At 42.1% G+C, this 19878-nt stretch overlaps 1 protein-coding gene across 1 annotated transcript; it reads left to right on the top strand.

The window, feature by feature from the left end:
• The first annotated feature begins 391 nt into the window (after positions 1-391).
• On the top strand, positions 392-19075 carry LOC117520933 (homeobox protein CDX-1-like). The gene is made up of 3 exons (XM_034182273.1): positions 392-747; positions 14474-14622; positions 18871-19075. The coding sequence occupies exons 1-3, from the start codon at positions 411-413 to the stop codon at positions 19054-19056; spliced, it is 672 nt and encodes a 223-aa protein (XP_034038164.1). The 5' UTR covers positions 392-410; the 3' UTR covers positions 19057-19075.
• The last annotated feature ends 803 nt before the right edge of the window (positions 19076-19878 follow it).

Here is a 19878-nt window from a genome sequence, read left to right as displayed (position 1 = left end):
TCCAGTCAGCTGTCCATTTGGATTTACAGTCTGAACTGTATCACTCACATGACTCCTCTGCACGTTACAAGGCTCATTTCTGCCCTTATCATTTTTATTAGCATAAAACTTTGAATGCACGTAGAAGCGCGTTCACCCAGAGCTTCGTAGTAGTAAAACTGATAACGGCAGAAACGAGGGTCAGTGTACTCATGTTGCCGAGAGCAGCAGGCAGGTCTCGGGTAAGACTTGACGTCATGATGATACTTTTGACCTCCTGAACAGTAAATCTATAAAGGCGTGTTGGCTCTCAGCGCAGGTAGCACAGCGGTAAGAATCTTGAGACTGACACACTACAGCCTTTTGGGAATACATTCAAACATGTTCCTGGATGTTTGAGGTGTACCTGGCATACTTTTGACCTGCTGGACATGTACCCCACCGCACAGAGGGCCAGATTTCCGGCTCAGACTTGGCCACTGAACAATCAGTACATTCCGTCTCCATGTGGAAACATCACCCCCTGGGGCATCAGCGACCCATCTAGTGACTGGAACTCCATTTATGCTTCCCGGGAGGAGTATCCGTATGGTCACAGCTTTCCCGGATCAAATCTCAGCAGTCAGGTCAACTTCACTTCTCCAGAGTTGATGAGCACACCCACCCCCAGTGAAGAGGCGTTGTTTACCTCGTACACCTTTCTGTCTGGACAGGACCCATTCACATCCAAGAAGAGAACACATGAAGTGATCAAACCGACTGTGTCAGGTACTGTCAGCTCTCAGCAGAGTATAATGGACATTGTCCGATATGTATGCTGTCTATGACGTGGTGGGTCACGTATGATGTTACATTAGTGGAAGCTTTTACACTATCAATAATCTGACGTAAAGAAAAACATATCTGAAATTGTTGGAACAGCTGCAGAAAGCATGAACCAAGCTTATTGAAAATTATGAAGGTAGCTTAGCAGTATGTAGTATGATTTTGGCCATTTTGCACAAAATGAAGGGAAAGGGTGAATTGGGAGGGCAAAGGGAAAGTATTGGGATTGGGTCTTTGTCTCCACATATGTAAGAATAATTTGGTGGTATTTATTTAATGTGTTGCATGACAATGCCATCATATTTTCAAATGATACCATAAGAATAATACTTTTATATCTTAAACCATGACTTACTGTATGGGACAAAATTCTACCTCCCAACTAGACTAATAATAAGTAAATTATTCTGTGATTAAGTTAGTAAGAATTGCTATTCTAATCTGTAATGTGTTAATAACTGTCCAGTGTACTTTGGCCAGCTCCATTAAGAGTGATATGTGAATAAAATGGTGTTTTGAGATTTTGTCCCCCCAAATGTGACTTCAGAGTTTAGAAAAGATTGTAAAGGTCTTTAGATTTTTTAAAAAACGTTTCTGTCTCAGTTAAGGCCACAGTTATTTTTCATTGTATAGCAGCAAACAGGGTAAGAAGCACACAAAGTATCAAACGTAGAAATAAAAACAAATTTTGAAATGTAAATACAAATATAAATATCAAAAATACTGATCGCTACTGGTTTACTGGCTACTACCATTCCACTCCTTCCCATCCTCTGTCTTCCTGTTACTCCTCCTCCCCCCTGAGTGAAGGGTTGAACAGCCTGATGGCCTGAGGGACCAAAGATTTTTTCAGTCTGTTGGTCCTGCACTTAGGAAAGAGCAGTCTGTGGCTGAAGATAGTATTTACAAGTGTTTTCAGTTTCTTCTGCCATCCATGTATTGTTAAAATAATTACAATTATATTATGTGCTTACATTGAACTTACTTAATAAAATCATGCATGCGCGCGCACGCACACACACACACACACACACATATGCACTCAGGCTTGTAATACAAAGACTGCCCCTCTGTGTTAATCATAATAATAATAATAAATTTTATTACCTCCGCCAAGGAGGTTATGTTTTCAGTCGAGTTTGTTTGTTTGTTTGTCTGTCTGTTTGTCAGCAGGATAACTCAAAATGTTTTGAACGGATTTTGATGAAATTTTGTGGAGTGGTTGGAAATGACAAGAGGAACAAGTGATTAAATTTTAGTGGTGATCCGGATCACGATCTGGATCCAGGAATTTTCAAAGGATTCTTCACCATTGCAGGATAGGGGGAATTTTGACATTCTAGTTTCTAACTCCACAAAAACAAGGCAGAAAGGCTTGAAAAAAGGGTGTAACATAGTCAAATGTTCTATCAAACAACAAATTTTGGTGATGATCGGATCCGGATTCCAGATCTGGTGATCCAGAATATACAAAAATATAAGGAAAATAGAAAATGTGTCAGTGTGAGGTGACAAATGAAGCTAGAGATGCACAACTAACACCAAATTGTAGCTGAATCTGTACTGATCCAGTAAGGTGTCATTAGATTTGATGTAGCTTCAAATGTTATGGAGCTAGATCCAGAACAAAACCGCCATTACCGAAAAATAGTTTTTATACAATAACTTTTGAACTAATAAAGACATAAAAGTGATTCCAAGTTCTAGTGGTATGTTTTCATGGTCAAGGATGTCAAATATAAAGGAAAGAAAGTGTATGTATCATAGTTTTGGTTGTAACACTGAATTGTTGAATAGATCACTGTGCCAAGGAGGGAATCTCTTTAGGGTCAGTGACCCTATGACCTTGTTAGTAAAAGATGTCAAATACAACACACTGCAAAGAGGAAATCCCTCATGACAAACTATACTGGGCTGGGGAGCACAATGAATTTATTAGATGAAGGACTATCATTTGGCATTATTATATTTTAGTGGCAACGAATATCACTATCCAGATTACTTCACTTAGCAAAAGCAAAGTGATGAGTCAGCAGTATACTCTGCAGTGGTTAAGTTCTGGTTCAGTGCACATCACTGAACAAAGTACACAAGGTGCAAAACCCACTCCCAGGTGTTGATGAATCACACCTAGGATCCCTAAAACCCAGAGGCTGACATCAGCACCTTACTGTCACATATATTCTGTTTCGGTGCACTTCACTGAATATATAGGAGGTGCACTTCATTATGTAGCACATGCAACACTTAAAAAATAGTTTATTTCAGAATTTACTGTTATTTATTTAGAGAAGTGTTTCATAAATGTTAAAAAATTCATATATTTGCAGTTTAGTTGAATAATAAATTGAATTTTGTCTCTTATTTGTTACCCCATGGCCTTGCACTCTCTGAGTGCTTCTAGTTTATACAGTCAGTAAAAAAATTCAATAAACAATAAGAAGGAGATAAGACAGCATTAAAAAGATAGTAGAGACAAGAATAAAAGGTGTACAGGTTTAAAAATATCATTAAAAACATTAGGTAAAAAGAAAAGTTTTCAGGCCCTTGTTGAAAGATTCCACAGTCTGTGGAGCTGCGCAGGACAAGTCTGTGGTGCGGGATTGAGTCCTGGAAGTGAGAAGAAGGTGGGTGTTGGAGGAGCGGAGAGAACGTGTGGGACAATGAGCGGTGAGGACTTCTGCAAGATGTGATGGGGGCATTACCATATAGAAATGGGAAGCCAATGAAGTGAGCAGAGGATGGGAGTGATGAGCTTGTTCTTACGCACTCTCATCAGGACCCTGGCAGTACTGTTTTGGACATACTGAAGTCTTTGTATGTTCTTGGCAGAAATCCCAATGAGTTTGTTTTGTAGTAGTCGAGTCTGGAGGAGATGAAGACGTGGATGAGCTTTTCAGTGTCGGAAAGGGAGAGTGTTGGCCTGAGTTTAGCTAAGACACGGTGGAAGATTGAGGTTTTACAGATGTGGTTTGTTGTGGATCAAAGATGACACCAAGGCTGGTGACTGTCGTGGAAAGTGAGATGATTGACCAGAAAAGGCAATGCTGAGGATTTTGTGTTGTTGAATTTGGTGTGGCGTAGCAATTTGGGTTACTTCAGTTTTTGAGCTGTTAAGATGGAGGAAATTTTACGGCATCCATGCCTTAATGTCCTCCAGACAGGCTGTGAGAGTGGAAAGGGGGTGGACAGAGATGGAGGGGAAACAGAGAGTGACGGAGACAGAGCCGATGGGGTCTCAGACACATTGGTGCCCAACTTCAGATACAGCTGAGTATTGTCAGTGTAGCAATGAAATGAGACAGCATAACTGCTTTTTAATGATGCATATACAGCACCATATACAGATTAAAAAGAAGGCATCCCAGGACTGATCCCTGAGGCAGCCCATAAGAGACAGGATGGCTCAGTGATCTAGCACGCCCAATAGAGACAAATTCTGATCTCCCTGACAGATATGATTGAAACCAGGTCAGTGCCAGTGAGGTGCTGTAGGCAGTACAAGGTGCTGTAGGCAGTGGAGCAAAATGGCATGATCAACTGTGTCGAAGGCTGCTGACAGGTCAAGACGGATAAGGACAGAAGAAGAGCCATGTTTGACTGCGACCAGGAGATCATTTGTGACCTGGACCAGTGCTGTCTCTGTGCTGTGAGCACTATGGAAACCAGACTGGAATTCTTCCAGAATGCTGTTTTCATGTACATCAGTGGTTTTCAAATTGTGAGGCGTGCCCCTCCTGGGAGGGGTGCCAGAGCTCTTCAAAAAAATAACTGTAAACACTGTTAACCAACAAAAGAAGAAGGGGGAAAAAAAAGGAAAATGAAAATGTTGTTAGATAACATGCCAGGAGCAAAATGGATATAAATCAAAATGGATGTAAATCTACCAGTGAGAAGACAGAGTTTGGGGCAACCAAAAAAAAGAAAGTAGAGGATGATCATCGTTTGTTCCTCTCCACAGTGCATCCCCGCGTCACCCACCTGTGCGCGTCAAAGACCCAGACTCATTGTTCGCACTAAACAAGACGTGAGACTAGAGGAGAGACTAAATATGTATAAAAGTTTAATTAATATTATTTACGTTAAAATGTGTTAGTTATGTTAGACGTTTAAAACACACACAAAGATGTTTAAATGTTAAAAAACCATGTTTAAAATATGACAAATGGAAGATAGAAAGTTCTTTAAAAATATGTTTAAAATGTTTACAAAGGCTGTAAAGTGTGTAAATGGATAGACAGTTCCTTAAAAATAAATTTATTTAAAATGTGTTTAACGTGTGTAAAAGAATAAAAAGAAACACACGAAGATGTTGAAATTGTGTGTCAACTTTCCGTTTTCGCAGCGTTCATACATAAAATACATAAGCATACGAAACAGCAAATGTCAGCTGTCCTTGGTTTCTGCATGATCAAAGCCATACACATGCACGCGCACACACGCACACAGAGGCCACTTGGCCATATATATATATATATATATATATATATATATATATATATATATATATATATTATATATAATATATATATATATAATATATATATAATATATATATATGGCCATTTGAAAGTTTTGCAAATTTACTAAAATAAAAAAATAATAAATCACATATACATACAGTAAGTAGTCACACCATTTCCTCAATACTTTGTTGATGCACCTTTGGCAGTAATTACAGCCTCAGGTCTTCTTGAATATGATGCCACAAGCTTGGCACACCCATCTTAGGGCATTCCTCTTTGCAGCACCTCTCAAGCTTGATCAGGTTGAATAGGGAGGATCGGTGCACAGCCATTTTCAGATCTGTCCAGAGATGTTCAATTGGATTCAAGTCTGGGCTCTGTCTGGACCACTCAAGGACATTCACAGAGTTGTCCTGAAGCTACTCCTTTGATATCTTGGGGAAAGCTCGGGGGCTCTGTAGCATCAGACTTGAGTTCCTCCTGGTGAGTGGAGATGCTTTTCTCCTGGCATTGCAAACAATCTTTGTTTCAATCTGGGAAACAGGTATCATCCCTAGCAACTGGAAGAAAGGACTTTTTGTCCCAGTCTGGAAAGTAAAAAGTGATGACGTGGATTGCAACAAATATAGGGGTATTAGAGTGCTCTCTGCACCAGGGAAGGTGCTTGCAAGGATATTCTTAACAGGATTTTGTACCAGCTACATGTTTCTCAGTGACTGGAACAGTGTGGCTTCATTCCCAAGTCAACAATAGCCCTCGATGTAGCTCTGCAAGTGTCGACCCCAAAGTGTCAACCCCTGCAAATTATGAATTTTCTGCAAACTATTCATGAAAATTTATGCAAACCGTGAATATCTGCAAACCGTTAATAATTTTGCTGCAAACCATGAATAAAATATCCCACAAAACGTGAATGCAGGTCAAGTTGCAAAACGTCAATGCTATTCATGGTATATTTTCTTTCACTTTAAGTCGATTATGGATTTCAGTTTATAGATCAATTACTTCAGGAAATCTTGATTGCAAACCCTATCTCCGCAAAATATTATTTTGGGGGTGGGGGGATGGGTGCGGTCACTATACCCAGTAAGGTGGGGATGTGAGCCCCAAGTCGGCTCTCGCTTTTGGTTTCAAGTGTCCGGCCCTGCTGGGTGTGACCTGCTCCGGGATAGTGGCAGGTGGGGAGTTTGACTGGGGTGGTACACCTGTGAAACGGTAATGCAGGTGTCATAAGGCGAGCTCAGGGAAGACAGAAACCTGCCGTGGAGCAGAAGGGCAAAAGCTCACTCGATCTTGATTCTCAGTATGAATACACACTGTGAAAGCAGGGCCTCACGATCCTTCTGACTTTTTGGGTTTTAAGCAGGAGGTGTCAGAAAAGTTACCACAGGGATAACTGGTTGTGGCAGCCAAGTGTTCATAACGATGTCACTTTTTGATCCTTCGATGTTGACTCTTCCTATCATCATGAAGCAGAATTCACCAAGCGTTGGATTGTTCACCCACTAAAACATGAACGAATTTGATACCTGCACTGCTGTGCAATTTGTGGTGCCAATGTATCCCGCGTTGTCCCACTGGACGCCACGCTATATAAAATAATCATTTCGTAGCCGATGACAAGTCAGAACTTGGCTGATGAAACCGTTCTCTCATTGCTCCCAGAATCACAGAGAAATGATCTACCGCTACAGGTTGTCATGCGCATTGTGTGGTGAATGAATTTGGAATCTTGTCTCAAAGGTTATTTAATATTTATATAGTAATGGATTGGTTGAACAGGTGCATTTTCATTCTTTCTTATGAGTTAGATAATGTCTCTGTAAAGTTACATTTATTATGTAACATCTCCTTATAATCTCAATTTCAAGTTCAGATGCACTGCATGCAATGACACGCAATGACATGCAGTGTTTTCGAATAGGATGTGCAATGTCCGCGATTAATTCAAGAAATTAATGCGTGCCAGAAGCTTCAAACATTTCAAAATTTTCTTTGCACGCTGGCACGCAGCCACACAAAATTTACAGACTGTTTACAATGGGTGAAAGTGAGAGGTGCGCAGACATAATCCCACAGATGGTAGCTTCACACCATTACCTCCTCAGCCAAGCATATACACCAAATTGTGAAGAAATTCACATTTTGCGACTTGTGTTCACGTTTCGGGAGATATTTTTCAGCGTTAACGTTTTGCAATTCATGGCTTGCAGATAATTCACAATTTACAGCTGATTCATATTTTGGGAGCTAACAGCAAGGAAAGGTTTACTGACCTTGACTTCACAAAAGATGCTGTGATCTTTGTGGAATCAATGTGTAACCTGAGTTTCTGGGTTTTAATGACTTCTGTTGTGAAAGTGTTGAACCTTTAGAGACATTCACTATCTCAACAGTGACATTCATGTCCTCGGCCTTTGAGATTGAGAGCTGCATGGGGAAAGATCACTGGACAGAAGTGTTTGGTGATGCTGACTTCTGCGCAGGGAAATTAAGGTCCACATCTTTATGGCCCTGATGATTCCTGTTGTTACTGTATGGCCATGAGACTTGGATGCTAACCAGTGACCTCAGGTGATGCCTTTGGTACAACATCTCTTCAGATGAATACCCATGAAATTACTTTGTATCAAACGAGCAGTTTGATAGAGAGACGAACATAAGGAGTATCACATACATTGTGAAGGAGCGTCAGCTTTGACATTTTGGCTATGTGGTGCATTTCTATATGCATGATCCAGTGCAAAGGTGCATGAATGCTGAGGACCCCAGTTGCTGAAGAAGGCCAAGAGCTCTCCCACACTTCGCTAGCCTCCTTGTTGGCATATGCATTATGTAGATGAAATACACTGACCATGTAATTGGATGAGTTTGATTTAAGTCTCCATGTGTGGCAGTAATCTGTCATGAGAGTACCATCTTCAGTGAATGTGTCTCCAAATCACTAACAACCTTAGCTTGAGTGCAAAAACAGATATCGTCAGCATATACAAACTTGCGAGCCTTTGTTTGCGGCAGGTCACTGGTGTATAGATGACACAGTATAATGGGTACACCCCCCCCCCCATATCAAGCCACAGCTTCCTGTTTTAATGCAACGTTAGTAACACTGCAAAACTGTCCTGTATCATATCATTATCTACCATCTGCCGCTGCAGACAACAGTAATTCTGCTATAACAACCATTCATTTTCTGTATCCACTTATTCCAATTAACAGCTCAGCAGGCGAGAGGCGGGGTACACCCTGGACAGGATGACAGTCTATCACAGGACCACATACAGACAGACAAACCCATTCACATTTTTTCACTCACACCTACAACCAATTCAGAGTCACCAGTTCAGCTTCCACCAACTTTGGAAGTGAGCGGAAGCCGGGACACCCAGTGGGAACCCATGTAAACACGGGAAGAACATACAAAATCCACACAGAAAGGACTGCAGCAACCAGTATATCTTGATACTTGCAACAGTTTGTGAGAAATGGTGATAGGCAGATGAATAAATGATCAGTCTGAATAATAGCAAACTTGTGGCTTTTGATATCTTAACTTAAGCTATGTTTCAAGGCATCTACATATCAAGTAAATGCTGCCAGATTATTCTTAGAGATAAAGTCAGAACATGCTCTATAATTAAGAATGTTTATGTATTATTTCAGTTATGATCAGTTAAGAAGTCTGCCCTTGTGATCGCCCTTCAACAACATCCCTCTGTGGTTGAGAGGAGGTGCAGATGACACATACGGTTAAACAGTCATCTTACTCAGTTACGACAAAAGGCACACATACATTCATCAACTTTTCACATTCTGCTTCCGTGAGCCTGGTGCAAGACGTCAAAGTAGAACTAACAGTGGAGCCCATGTCGTCTGCAGAGGTATCGCATCCCACCCGCTTGTCCACTGGGTGGGTGCAACAAAGTGACAGACTGGATAGATAACACTAGGAAGTCTGGGGACAACAAATCTCCTCTAAAAGATGATTCCAGGCTTTACTGATATCTCTGTGCATGTTGGTGCATCGTCTGCTCCACCTCGATCGATGCCGCCAACTCATGATTTCTGATCAATAACAATGACTCACCCCCTAAGTCCTTCCTGTTGCAAGTGAACATGTGTGTCAATGAATAGCTGCCTGTGTAAACACCGCTCACCAGTGATAAGGAAAACTGTGATGCAATGCAGGTGGGAGGGCTTACATTCCTTATATTTAGCATGATTAATAGAGTTGATGAGGCTTTAAGTGGCGCCTGAACTTGAACATGGCACCAGACTGCTTCAAATAAGTCGTCTGTTAGTGACTCACTTGTTTGAGTTGTTCTGACAGGAATGCAGACATAATACCCGGGAACTGTTTTACTTCATTCAAATTAGTACATGGAACAAGGACCAGGAGTGAAGCAAGATCAATGTAACACACAAGCCCGTCAGAGCGGTTTGTAGCACAGATGTTCGTCAAAACCTTACCTTTTGTAATCTGTTTATTTTTTGACTTTTAGGTTGAAAGATCATGCCCCCGGTGAAGTTTATTTTTGCAGATGACATTGTGTTATCCAACACTTGGAAATAGGAAATACAGAGGAAACTACAAAAACAACAACAACAACAAAAGACAGCATTTGTGATTTAATGAAGGTGATGAGTCAGAAATTAATTTTTAGGGAGAGGTATTAAAAAGAGTAAGAATTTTTAAATACTTCCTTAGTCCAAGATGGAAAATCGCATGAAGAAATAAAATAATGCAGTCTGGATAGAACAACTGCAAGAGGGTACCAGGAGCATTGGAGAACCGCAGTAATGCCAGCATATGGTGTGGAATGGTGCTCAATCATTTGAATTTTAAAACCAAAACAGAAACAGAAGACCAACAAAAGCCAGCCAGGCACGCCAGCCACCAGCACCCCACCCTCACGGGAAGCCTCCCGGCGACCACACAAACCTGGCCCAGGAGAAACACCTCCCTCCAGGGACCATGGCTGGAAACCGTATCTGCATACATCTTCCAACAGAATCTTCATTTAACAGAACGGTTGATGTCTTCTCCTCTGGCTGCATCTTTGCCTTTGTTTCTGTCTGTCAATTAGCACAGGTGTGGCCAGGAGTTCTTAAACCTGTGCGGTCAGCCTTTCCAACCATGTTCACAGTCTGATTAGTCATAAAACAAAAAGACAAACACAAACACCCAAACCACCCCCCCCCCCCCCCAGAGGACCGTCCCACCAAACCCCGGGAAGGGGAGAAAAAAAAAACAACCCAAACTTAAGCTAACAAAAAAAAACGCTAACACCCCCCCCCCCCCCCCCCGACGACATGTAGGGACCAACACCCCCAGAGGACATCCCGCCAGCTCCAGGAGTAATAACCACAGCCGAGGTCCCTCTGGGATCCAAAGTCACCCACGGGGACTCCCAGCGCCTCCCAGAGGACCGTTCCATCAACCCCAGGAGATGCCTCCCCTCATGACCAACGGACCCAGCCCCGGCCGTCTATGGCTAGATGGACCCACAGCCCTTTCCCCCCCAGAGGACACCACAGTCACACCCTGAGGGCGGAAACTGGGGGGAAAAACAAAAACAAAAAAAAACATACAAACAAAACAACCCCAACCCCACCCCCTTGGCGCAGTGGAAACTGGAAGCACGTCCAGCGTCACCAACCGTGACTATACCCCAGAAGCCAACCGGGAGGAGTGGAACAGCGGTTATGGCAGACGGCACAAAACGGCGCCACTCCTCCGACTTCCAAACCAGCCACCAGCTGCGGGTATATCCCACCGCCCCAAACCTCAGCCACGCTGATGGCAGACGGCTCAAAGGCGCGCTGAAGCCGGAGGTGGAACAGGGAATCAACAAACAAAAAAAAACAACAACACCCCGAACCCCCCCCCCTCCCAGGTGCAGAGGTTACCTGGGAAACGCCCAGCATAACCAAACTGCACCACTCCCAACGCCGACACGTACGGCTCACCCGGCTGGAGTCAGAGGAGAAGAGAGGGCATAACAAAAACAAAAAAAAGAAAAAGAAAAACAACCCAATTATCCCCCCATCACCCCCCAGGGGACCGTCCCATCAAACCCTGGGGAGGTGAAACTAAAAGAAAAAGAAAGAAAGACTAACAGAGTAACATAAAGTTGCTTGGGTCCTTTTCATGCTCCAAACAGAACTGCAGGGTCACGACCCCAGACACTAATAGTGTAAAAAATCCCACACAAAAACCAACTCAAAAAACACCCACAAAAAATGAATCAACACAAAACTAATAAGTGTTTTATACCGTCAAGCTCAAACAAATGGAACACCCTGTTCCAACTTAAGAGCTTAACGGTAATGTGACTCAGTCACCAACAGAGGGAGCCAGAGTGCTAAAAATGAAAACCCCCTTTGGTAACTGAGAAAACAAACTCAAGCTGCTTTTCTGTGCGCAGCTGTGTGTAACCACAACCAAAAATGTTCAACTAAATTACGCCGGAGCTGATACAACAGACGCAGTAGTTATCTTCACACGGGGAAACGGGGCTAAAACTGTAACACGGGAAGCTCAGCGACCCGTGCCACAGAGCTCCGCCGTGCGCGTTCACCCATTACAGACACATTCTTGTAGCTCCCGTTTAAACCTCTTATCCGGTCGGAGCGTGACGCGAAGCCGTTGCCAGTCACACTCCACCACGACCCACGGATAAGGCACAAACACAGGAAACGCGGCTGCAAGAGAGCACGAATCAGTATTCAGTAATGGGTTCTCAAACACGCACCATCCGGGCGGAGAGCACCCGCAACTGATCCGGATAACTTCTGAACGTCTGCTGCCGCCTTCCCGGCGCGTTACCGTCTCTGCTACCGCTGGGTCTGTGATGTTTGGCCAGAAACTACTGTTATGTGTCGGACGCAGCCCGGAGAACCGACCAGCGTTTGAAGGACCCAGTATGAAATAAGCAGAGCACGGTACAAAGGATAACAGAGTTTAATAAACATAACAGTGATGTGATAAATATAAAAGTGCGCGGTCTGGCATGGTGGATTGCGGTGCGCTCCCAGCAGTGCTAACGGTCCGGAGCCAGAACCAGTTCGGACCCCACCGACACCCCCCCAGGTCCCACGACAAACCGAGTCTGTGAATGAAGAAATCATCATGTGAGTCCACACTCAACACACAGAGAGACCGCTCAAAGGTGTACAAACAGCAAACACTTCCTGGCTTAATTACTAATCAGCTTCCCACCCTGCAGGCATGGAACATCCTGTTCACAAACTCACTGCAGTGGAAGCTGATTAAAACGACTAACATAACAGCTCAATATAATAAGGTTGTGAGGGACACCACATTACTGACTGTACAAATGTTAGTCACAAAACCTAACGTACCTCAGGAAGTGTGCTGACGAGCGTGAGACCTCACCCTCTCCTCTTTCACAGACCATGCATCAAACCTGGACGTTCTCTGCATCCACTGATGATGAGATGGCTCTCGAGACGATGATCTCACCCGTCTGGTCACAAGGTCAAGTCCTCTGGCAATACACACTGTGTACTCCAGACTTAAATGCCACCATGTTCCAATCCATGTAGATGCACCACAGGCTGTGAGTCCTGATGAGCCGCAGGTGATCAGGGTGAGGTCCTGATAACTCAGCCACACAGCCACTCAGTTCCCCAAATGCGCGCCACCTGGAAGGAAAACCAAAAGACAGAAACAGAAGACCAACAAAAGCCAGCCAGGCACGCCAGCCACAACATGTTTTTTTGTAATGTCAGTTATGCCCATAGTATCCAGTACCACCAACATGTACTAAACACCAACAAAGCTTCCTTCCCGTACCAAGTAGACCTTGTCCCTATTATGTCTTCACTCAGGGGCTCTATGTTTTAAGTCCTGTCACTTCAAAAGGCTTGCTTCCTCTCTGAATGTAACGTCAGTCACTGTGGAATTGCTCGAAGCTAACAAGTGTGTGAGGTGGATGGACAGAGTAAAGGAAGCAAGCAGGGCTAGGGCCCCTTCACACATAACACAAAAGACACAGAAATCAGAAGAAAATCCATGAACCAAACACGAAATGGGGAACCAAACCATCATGCACGGGCACGAACACAGTGCAAGAAGCTGGGGCATGGTGCACCACATTGTGCCACTGATGTGGAGAAAATAAAATAAAAACCAGCTCTATAATTAGTGAATATCACTGGGTTGATATGAATAATAAATAAAAAGGGACACAATACAGAACCCCGCGGTTAAATAACCCTGGTTAAATAAAAAGTAAATGCCACTCACGGGATTCGAACCTGTTAGGTACAAAAGCTCTGATTACCAGACAGAAACTTACCACTGCACCACATTACTGTCTCATACAGAGCATGAAATGGCTAAAATCAAAAAGCAGATAAATGCATTTTTTTCTTTAAACGAAAAAAGTGCTGTGATAACTGACCAAAAGGCATTTGTTTGGTGTATTTCTGCTGATACGTGACTGAAAGTGCCATATTTGTTGCACTGTTGGCTTTTCATATAGTCCTGCGGCGCACTGCTCACATGACACGTGTGACCTATCAGACAGATCGCCTGCTGCATGTCCACATGAACTGACGTTCCGTTTCAGCTGGGACAGCCTATCAATGTGCGCGCTTTCCAGCCCGTTGCAAAAGCATATATATTTTATGTATTTCCACGTGAGGACAGCGTGCGAAACGCACACGTGTTGTGGGGAGAGCCAACACTCTCGCACGCCACATTTGGACTTGGCAACTTCACAGTTGTGAGGGCACTTAAACAAATTTCACACACCAGCTTGAAAGTGGTCATCTGCTGACTGCTTTTGTGCTAACAGCGCAAATGGCCACACATTTTCTATGTGCCAAGTGAGCGGTGTTAGATGTTCATGTGTGTCACCTGGAATATGACCAACATCTGCCGCGAGAGGGATCAAATGGGCTCACACAAGGCACAAGCTGTCTTTCAGTCGCTGGTGTGCATGAATAGTTGTAACAATAGGTGTACGAGGCATTGGAAGCAACTACGATTTTCCACGTATTGCATACGATTCCTGCTTCATGTGAAGTTCGGCCACATTCACACGATGTGTGGAGGGGCCGTACATGGGTGATTCAAGGGTGAAAATATAAACAGAAAAGAAAGCGTCTACTTGTTTATTCACATGCACCTTTGTCGAAGATTTAACTCATTCTGCTTGATTTATGTGATTCAGGAGAGAAGACTCGCACAAAGGACAAGTACAGGGTGGTGTACACTGAATACCAGCGGCTAGAGCTGGAGACGGAGTTTCAACACAACCGCTACATCACTATGAGGAGGAAGACTGAGCTCTCCAATGCACTGAGCCTCTCTGAGAGACAGGTGAGAGCACCAGCAGGGTTAGAGGCAGGTAGGAATTGTCACAGAGGAGGAAGCAGAAAGACAAAAGACAATTCAGAAAAGATCTCATTGTTGTCCACAATGTCAAAGTCAGTAAGCTTTTCCACACCAACAAATGCGCTCAAGCTGCCGGACTCCACAGCTCGCCACTTTGTTGCTTCACTTTAAATATGTCAGAGTACAGAACGCACTTCCTACTACTTCCATACTCTGAACATGCCCATATGTAGACATGTTCTGAGCAGGCAAAAGACCACACGAAGTAAATCGAGCTGTTAGCATAGTGCCAATAATTTCAATACGGAAGTAGTGACAGAAGTGCAAACCACGAAGAAGCTGCAAAAAAGCAAATTTCAGCGTCAAAAGTCAGCATTGTCTCCCTTCTTTGTCCAGTTTGTGTCTGCAATGTTCATAAAGCAGAATCTAGAATGATTACATTGTAACTTAGACACAGTTGCACTAAATCACACATGAAAAACTAAAATATTTTCCCCATTAACTTTACTGATTAATAAAATAATAAAATAAATTATGCTGCCCTTCATTCTCCTGCACATTAAGCTGTAACATTAAGAAAGAAATGCAGGATGATTTTATGCAAGATGTATTTTGTTTTGTTCTTTGTTTTTTTTCCTGAACCTTTACATCATCGTTTTAACAGGGCATGCACAGTTAATGCCCCATCACACTAGAGACCGGATGGGCCCGAAAGCCACCCGAATGTGCCTTTGACCCACATTCAGGAAGTGTCGAAATGCATTCCAAACAGTCGGGCACAGTTGTGAGGCCATCCTGAATGTTGGGCACCCAACTATCGTGATGCGTTTGAGGTGGAAACATATTGAACAGCAGTCAAGGTGGACTCTAATTGCATTGTAAATATTCTCATGGCATCAAAACAACATTCAAAACAGCCTGATTGTGTTCCAGGGAAATTTGCCATGTACAGGCACATCAAATCCTGCCGGCATGTCCCAACTGTGGCAGGATGAGCCGGACGTGCACCCCATTTCGGGTGGCAAAGGAAATACTGTTATGTGGAAAGTCTGTGTCAAGCATTCATCTTGTGAACTGGACGTGAACATTGCGCAATCAAGCTGAAAACACAGTGTGTCACTGTGAGTCAATGCGTCTCAGTGCTGCTGCGCACCACAGCGCAGCACCTCTGAACAAGACGTTACATCTGTAATGCTCATGATATTACATATACATTAACATATACATACATTGAATAGTTTTGACTGTGTTGAATGTTTGGTCTGCAAAATAAAGGTTAAACAATGTCGATGTCCACTGGATTCTATGACATGTGACATAGTATGTTACCCCGTAACATAACTAAGCATGACACATCATGCAAACTGTTCCTTTTTAAAACCCTATTAACTCAACTGACAATCTGCATTATTTTTTTCCAAAGTTAGAGCACCTTTAACTTTTGACCCCTGTACAAACTGAAATTGACCTTTGTCACCATTCTTGCTGTTTTTACCCCATAACTCCAAAACAATCAGTCACAGATAGTCCAAACTATACATTTTTGGAATTTCTGTGATCACACAAATAATGTATAGTTTTCAATATGATTAGAGCATCTTTTAATTTAGACCCCTGTGTAATTATTCAATTGACCCCTACCTGGCTGCCTATTGAAAATTCAAGTGGACACCCTGTCTTTTCGAAAGGGTAATGTCTAAAGTGCATTTGTGCCAAATTTGGTCATGCATCACCATTTGAAAGATTTTTTTTCAGTTATCCACTGCACTAATGGGTCCAAGAAGTTGCTTGTGCACAGCAATGTCCACAACCGAGTAAACTGTTGAACAGATGAAACAATCTATTCAACATTATACCCCCAAAAAACAGTGAGTGTGAAGCACAACCAGGGAACACTGGTGGCAATCACTGCTGTGTAACTCAAAATGGGGTTCAGCTTCAGCTAATCTTGCTGTAGATAAAAGAGGTTCATAGCACCAAAAAAAAAAACCCTTTTAAAAATGAAGATGGCACAAATCATACCTTAAAATGTTAGATTTGTGTTTATAGCATCACATTTTATGACTTAGTACCATAACCACCTATATTTGCTTGTCATTGTTTGTATTTATTTGCGCAAATAGGCTGTATTTGTGGTAGCCATATTGAAAAGTGGTCACCATTTTAAAACTTAATATGGCTAATGCATTTTTTTATTTATTTATTTTGGGGAAAAAAAGGACTTCGTAGAAGTATTTATACCACATTGGGTGCTTGTATCTTCAACTGAACCATTCATCTGCTACAATACTACATTAAATAAGCTTGTGTAATGAAAGAAATGACTAGAAATATTGTATTCATTTTTATGACATGGTTTAAAATGTGATATTCTCACCAAAACCATTTATTTTTTTATTTTGTTTTCAAGTTTTATCTAATTGTTACTGAAAGTACCATATTAGCTTGTGTTTTAGTGGAGGTGATGTTCTAGTGGTTAAGCATTGGGCTTCAGACCAGAGCATCCTTGGTTCAAAACCCAACCAGACCGTAAAACCACTCAGGTCCCTTGGGCAAGGTCCTTGATCACCTAGTTGCTCCTGGTGTGTCGTGAGCGCCTTCCATGGCAACACCCTGACATCAGTGTGTGAATGCGTTTGTGTGAATGGTTGAATGTGAGGCATAATTGTAAAGCACTTTGAGCTTCTGATGCAGATGGAAAAGTGCTATATAAATGCAGTCCATTTACCATTTTACTGCTCCCTACCAGTGATGGGCACAGTTCAGCTAATCCCATAGCAGCTAATTATCAAAGCTAATGTTTAGCTTTTCAGATAAGTTTTAAAACCATCATCGGACCAATTACCTTCCGATAAATTTAGTTCCGATAACTTTCAGTCCGCTAACATTTTCTTTGCTGGTAAAGTTTAGTGGTCAAAAACTTTGTAAACACTAAAAGCAAACATTTTATTCCATTTATTGTGTGTTTTCAGCCACCGGCTGCCTGTCGCTTGCTGATGGCGTCATCATTAAGCGCAAAACGTGATTGGCCAGTTGATGCAGGGAGCATTGTGGGTAGTGTAGTTCAGGTTCACTTTGGACATTACAGTGACTTGTCCACTCGACACGAAAACAAAACAGACTAATTTTAACATTATTTTATTTTATTTCTTTGTGGCTGTAATTTAATCCCCAGAGACTCGGTGGGGGGGAAAAAGGCGCTCTCGTGTCGCAGCTGTGAGTACAGAAGGAGGGAGTTTTCTAGACACTGTTTTGGATTTTTAAAAAGGATGCTTTATGTGGATTATTTATTCAGATGAATCCCACTGAAACTAACAGGTAAGAATTTATATTTACTATGTGTGTTTTACTCTGCCAATAAATGCATTAATGGATGTATTTCAGTTGTTTAAGCCACAGGGTTCAAAGTATGCGAAAAAAGAGGCAGCTTTTAGCTCGTAAACGACAGTGTATCAAATACCGAGATAAACTGTGACTTCTAAAACTGTGTGTCACTGCTTTTGAAAGATGATGACAGTGACAGTATTTGGGTTTTTTTTTTTTTTAATCTATTCATTTTTCGTGTGTTCTTTGTGTTTGTGATCCTTGAATTTACCCAGCAGCCCCTGTGGCGCTTACAGTGAAACTGGTTTATCAGAAGGCGGCAGTGTAATCTGATGTGGCCGCGTCCAAATCATTACTAATAGTTATCGGTTATCTGTAATAAAGATAATTTTTTTTAGCAGTTTATCGGTTTATAGTCATAAAAGATAACTTTTAAAGCTAACTTTTTGGTTAGCTGTGCCCAGCACTGCTCCCTACTGACCATAAGCAGGCATTATATGTCGCTCATTGTGGGAGGCGTATTGATGTGAAGACTGAATTCTTCTGACCACATTTTGCTCTCGGGCCTCACTACAGGAATAAACCTGAGCTCAACCAGTTATGAAAGTGTCAACAATCTGACTGTGCAGCACAACACAACACAGTGTAGTCGTAATGTGCAGGCCGTCGTCCCGGCTACAGTTCTATACCTGAAGTGAATCCTCCCAATGTGACTGAGGATTGGCTACAAGATCCACAAAAATGTCAAAATCTCTTAACCTCGGAACTGTCAAAAGCGCCATCCTGGTAATCCACTGGCATCACCCAGTTGACCTCTCGCCTTTGTTTTGTTCTTGCACATTAGTGAGATCCGAAAATAAGTAAATGACCCTAAAAGGTTTTATTTGATGTTGTCTGTTTGTGCTGCAGGTGAAAATTTGGTTCCAGAACAGGCGGGCCAAGGAGAGGAAAATCACCAGGAAGAAGCTGCAGCATTCCCAGCAGGCCTCCACGACCACACCCGCTCTGCCTGCAATGGACGGAACCACAGGCACCCACATCCCACCCAGTCCCAGCAGCAACATTTTGTCTGATGCTGTATCAGAGGAGTACTAGTGGGGGATGCATAGACACACACACAGAATGTGGACATGATGGTTTTGTTGCAACTTTACTGTCGAATGAATGAATGTTTACGTCAGCACATGACAAAAATCCAGCTCCTGCTTTGTACAATGACAACTACATAACTGTTGCACTGATCATTCAAATAGGACATGTTCTGTAATATCAATACAAAATGCTGATATTTAGGAAGATTTTTTTCTCTCAAGCAAATTATACAGCTTGTACAAGAAATGTTGAGAATTTATTATTATTGTTTTAATTTAAAATGTCATTTAAGTTTGATATATTAATGTGGACTTAAATATACTATGATTGTGTATTTCAGTTGGAAAAAAATGCAGCTGCAACTATTTTGCCTTCGGGATAAAAATATTTTTAAAAAAATACATTGAAAAACTGTATATTAAACCAGCAAAATAACACAATGAGGCAATACATATATTTTTGTATTTTTTTTTTTTTACCCCCTATGCTTAGGAAAAGGTTTTGGGAACACTTTGGTATTAACCCTCTATAAAGTGCAGCAAATGAATAGATAAATGAATTAATAAATGAATGAATTTACATAAAGGTTTTGAAGTGACACGTACGATCCTTAGAGCTGGTGGCCACCAAAGCCACAGCTAGTTATAATAATTTACAGTCTATTCTCATCAACTACATTTGCTGCTTACCTAGATGGACTGTTTACTTCACGTTCATTGTTTTTCAGCTAAATTCTTTTCTTCTATCTTGTGTTAAGGTATGACCGTATTGTTTTTAGTTTTAGACCACAAGTGCAGTTTACTGCTCTTTCTGCGTAGAAACTGC

The sequence above is a fragment of the Thalassophryne amazonica genome, chromosome 11, assembly GCF_902500255.1.
Source record: "Thalassophryne amazonica chromosome 11, fThaAma1.1, whole genome shotgun sequence".
In the NCBI taxonomy this organism is placed as follows: domain Eukaryota; kingdom Metazoa; phylum Chordata; class Actinopteri; order Batrachoidiformes; family Batrachoididae; genus Thalassophryne; species Thalassophryne amazonica.
This window is presented reverse-complemented; position numbering and strand designations above follow the sequence as displayed.

What these genes read in the sequence shown, in the direction of transcription:
- LOC117520933 (XM_034182273.1), top strand. Translation starts at nt 411, where the DNA reads ATGTACCCCACCGCACAGAGGGCCAGATTTCCGGCTCAGACTTGGCCA. An exon ending in GATCAAACCGACTGTGTCAG is followed by an intron (nt 748 to 14,473) that starts GTACTGTCAGCT and finishes TATGTGATTCAG; the next exon opens with GAGAGAAGACTCGCACAAAG. An exon ending in TGAGCCTCTCTGAGAGACAG is followed by an intron (nt 14,623 to 18,870) that starts GTGAGAGCACCA and finishes TTTGTGCTGCAG; the next exon opens with GTGAAAATTTGGTTCCAGAA.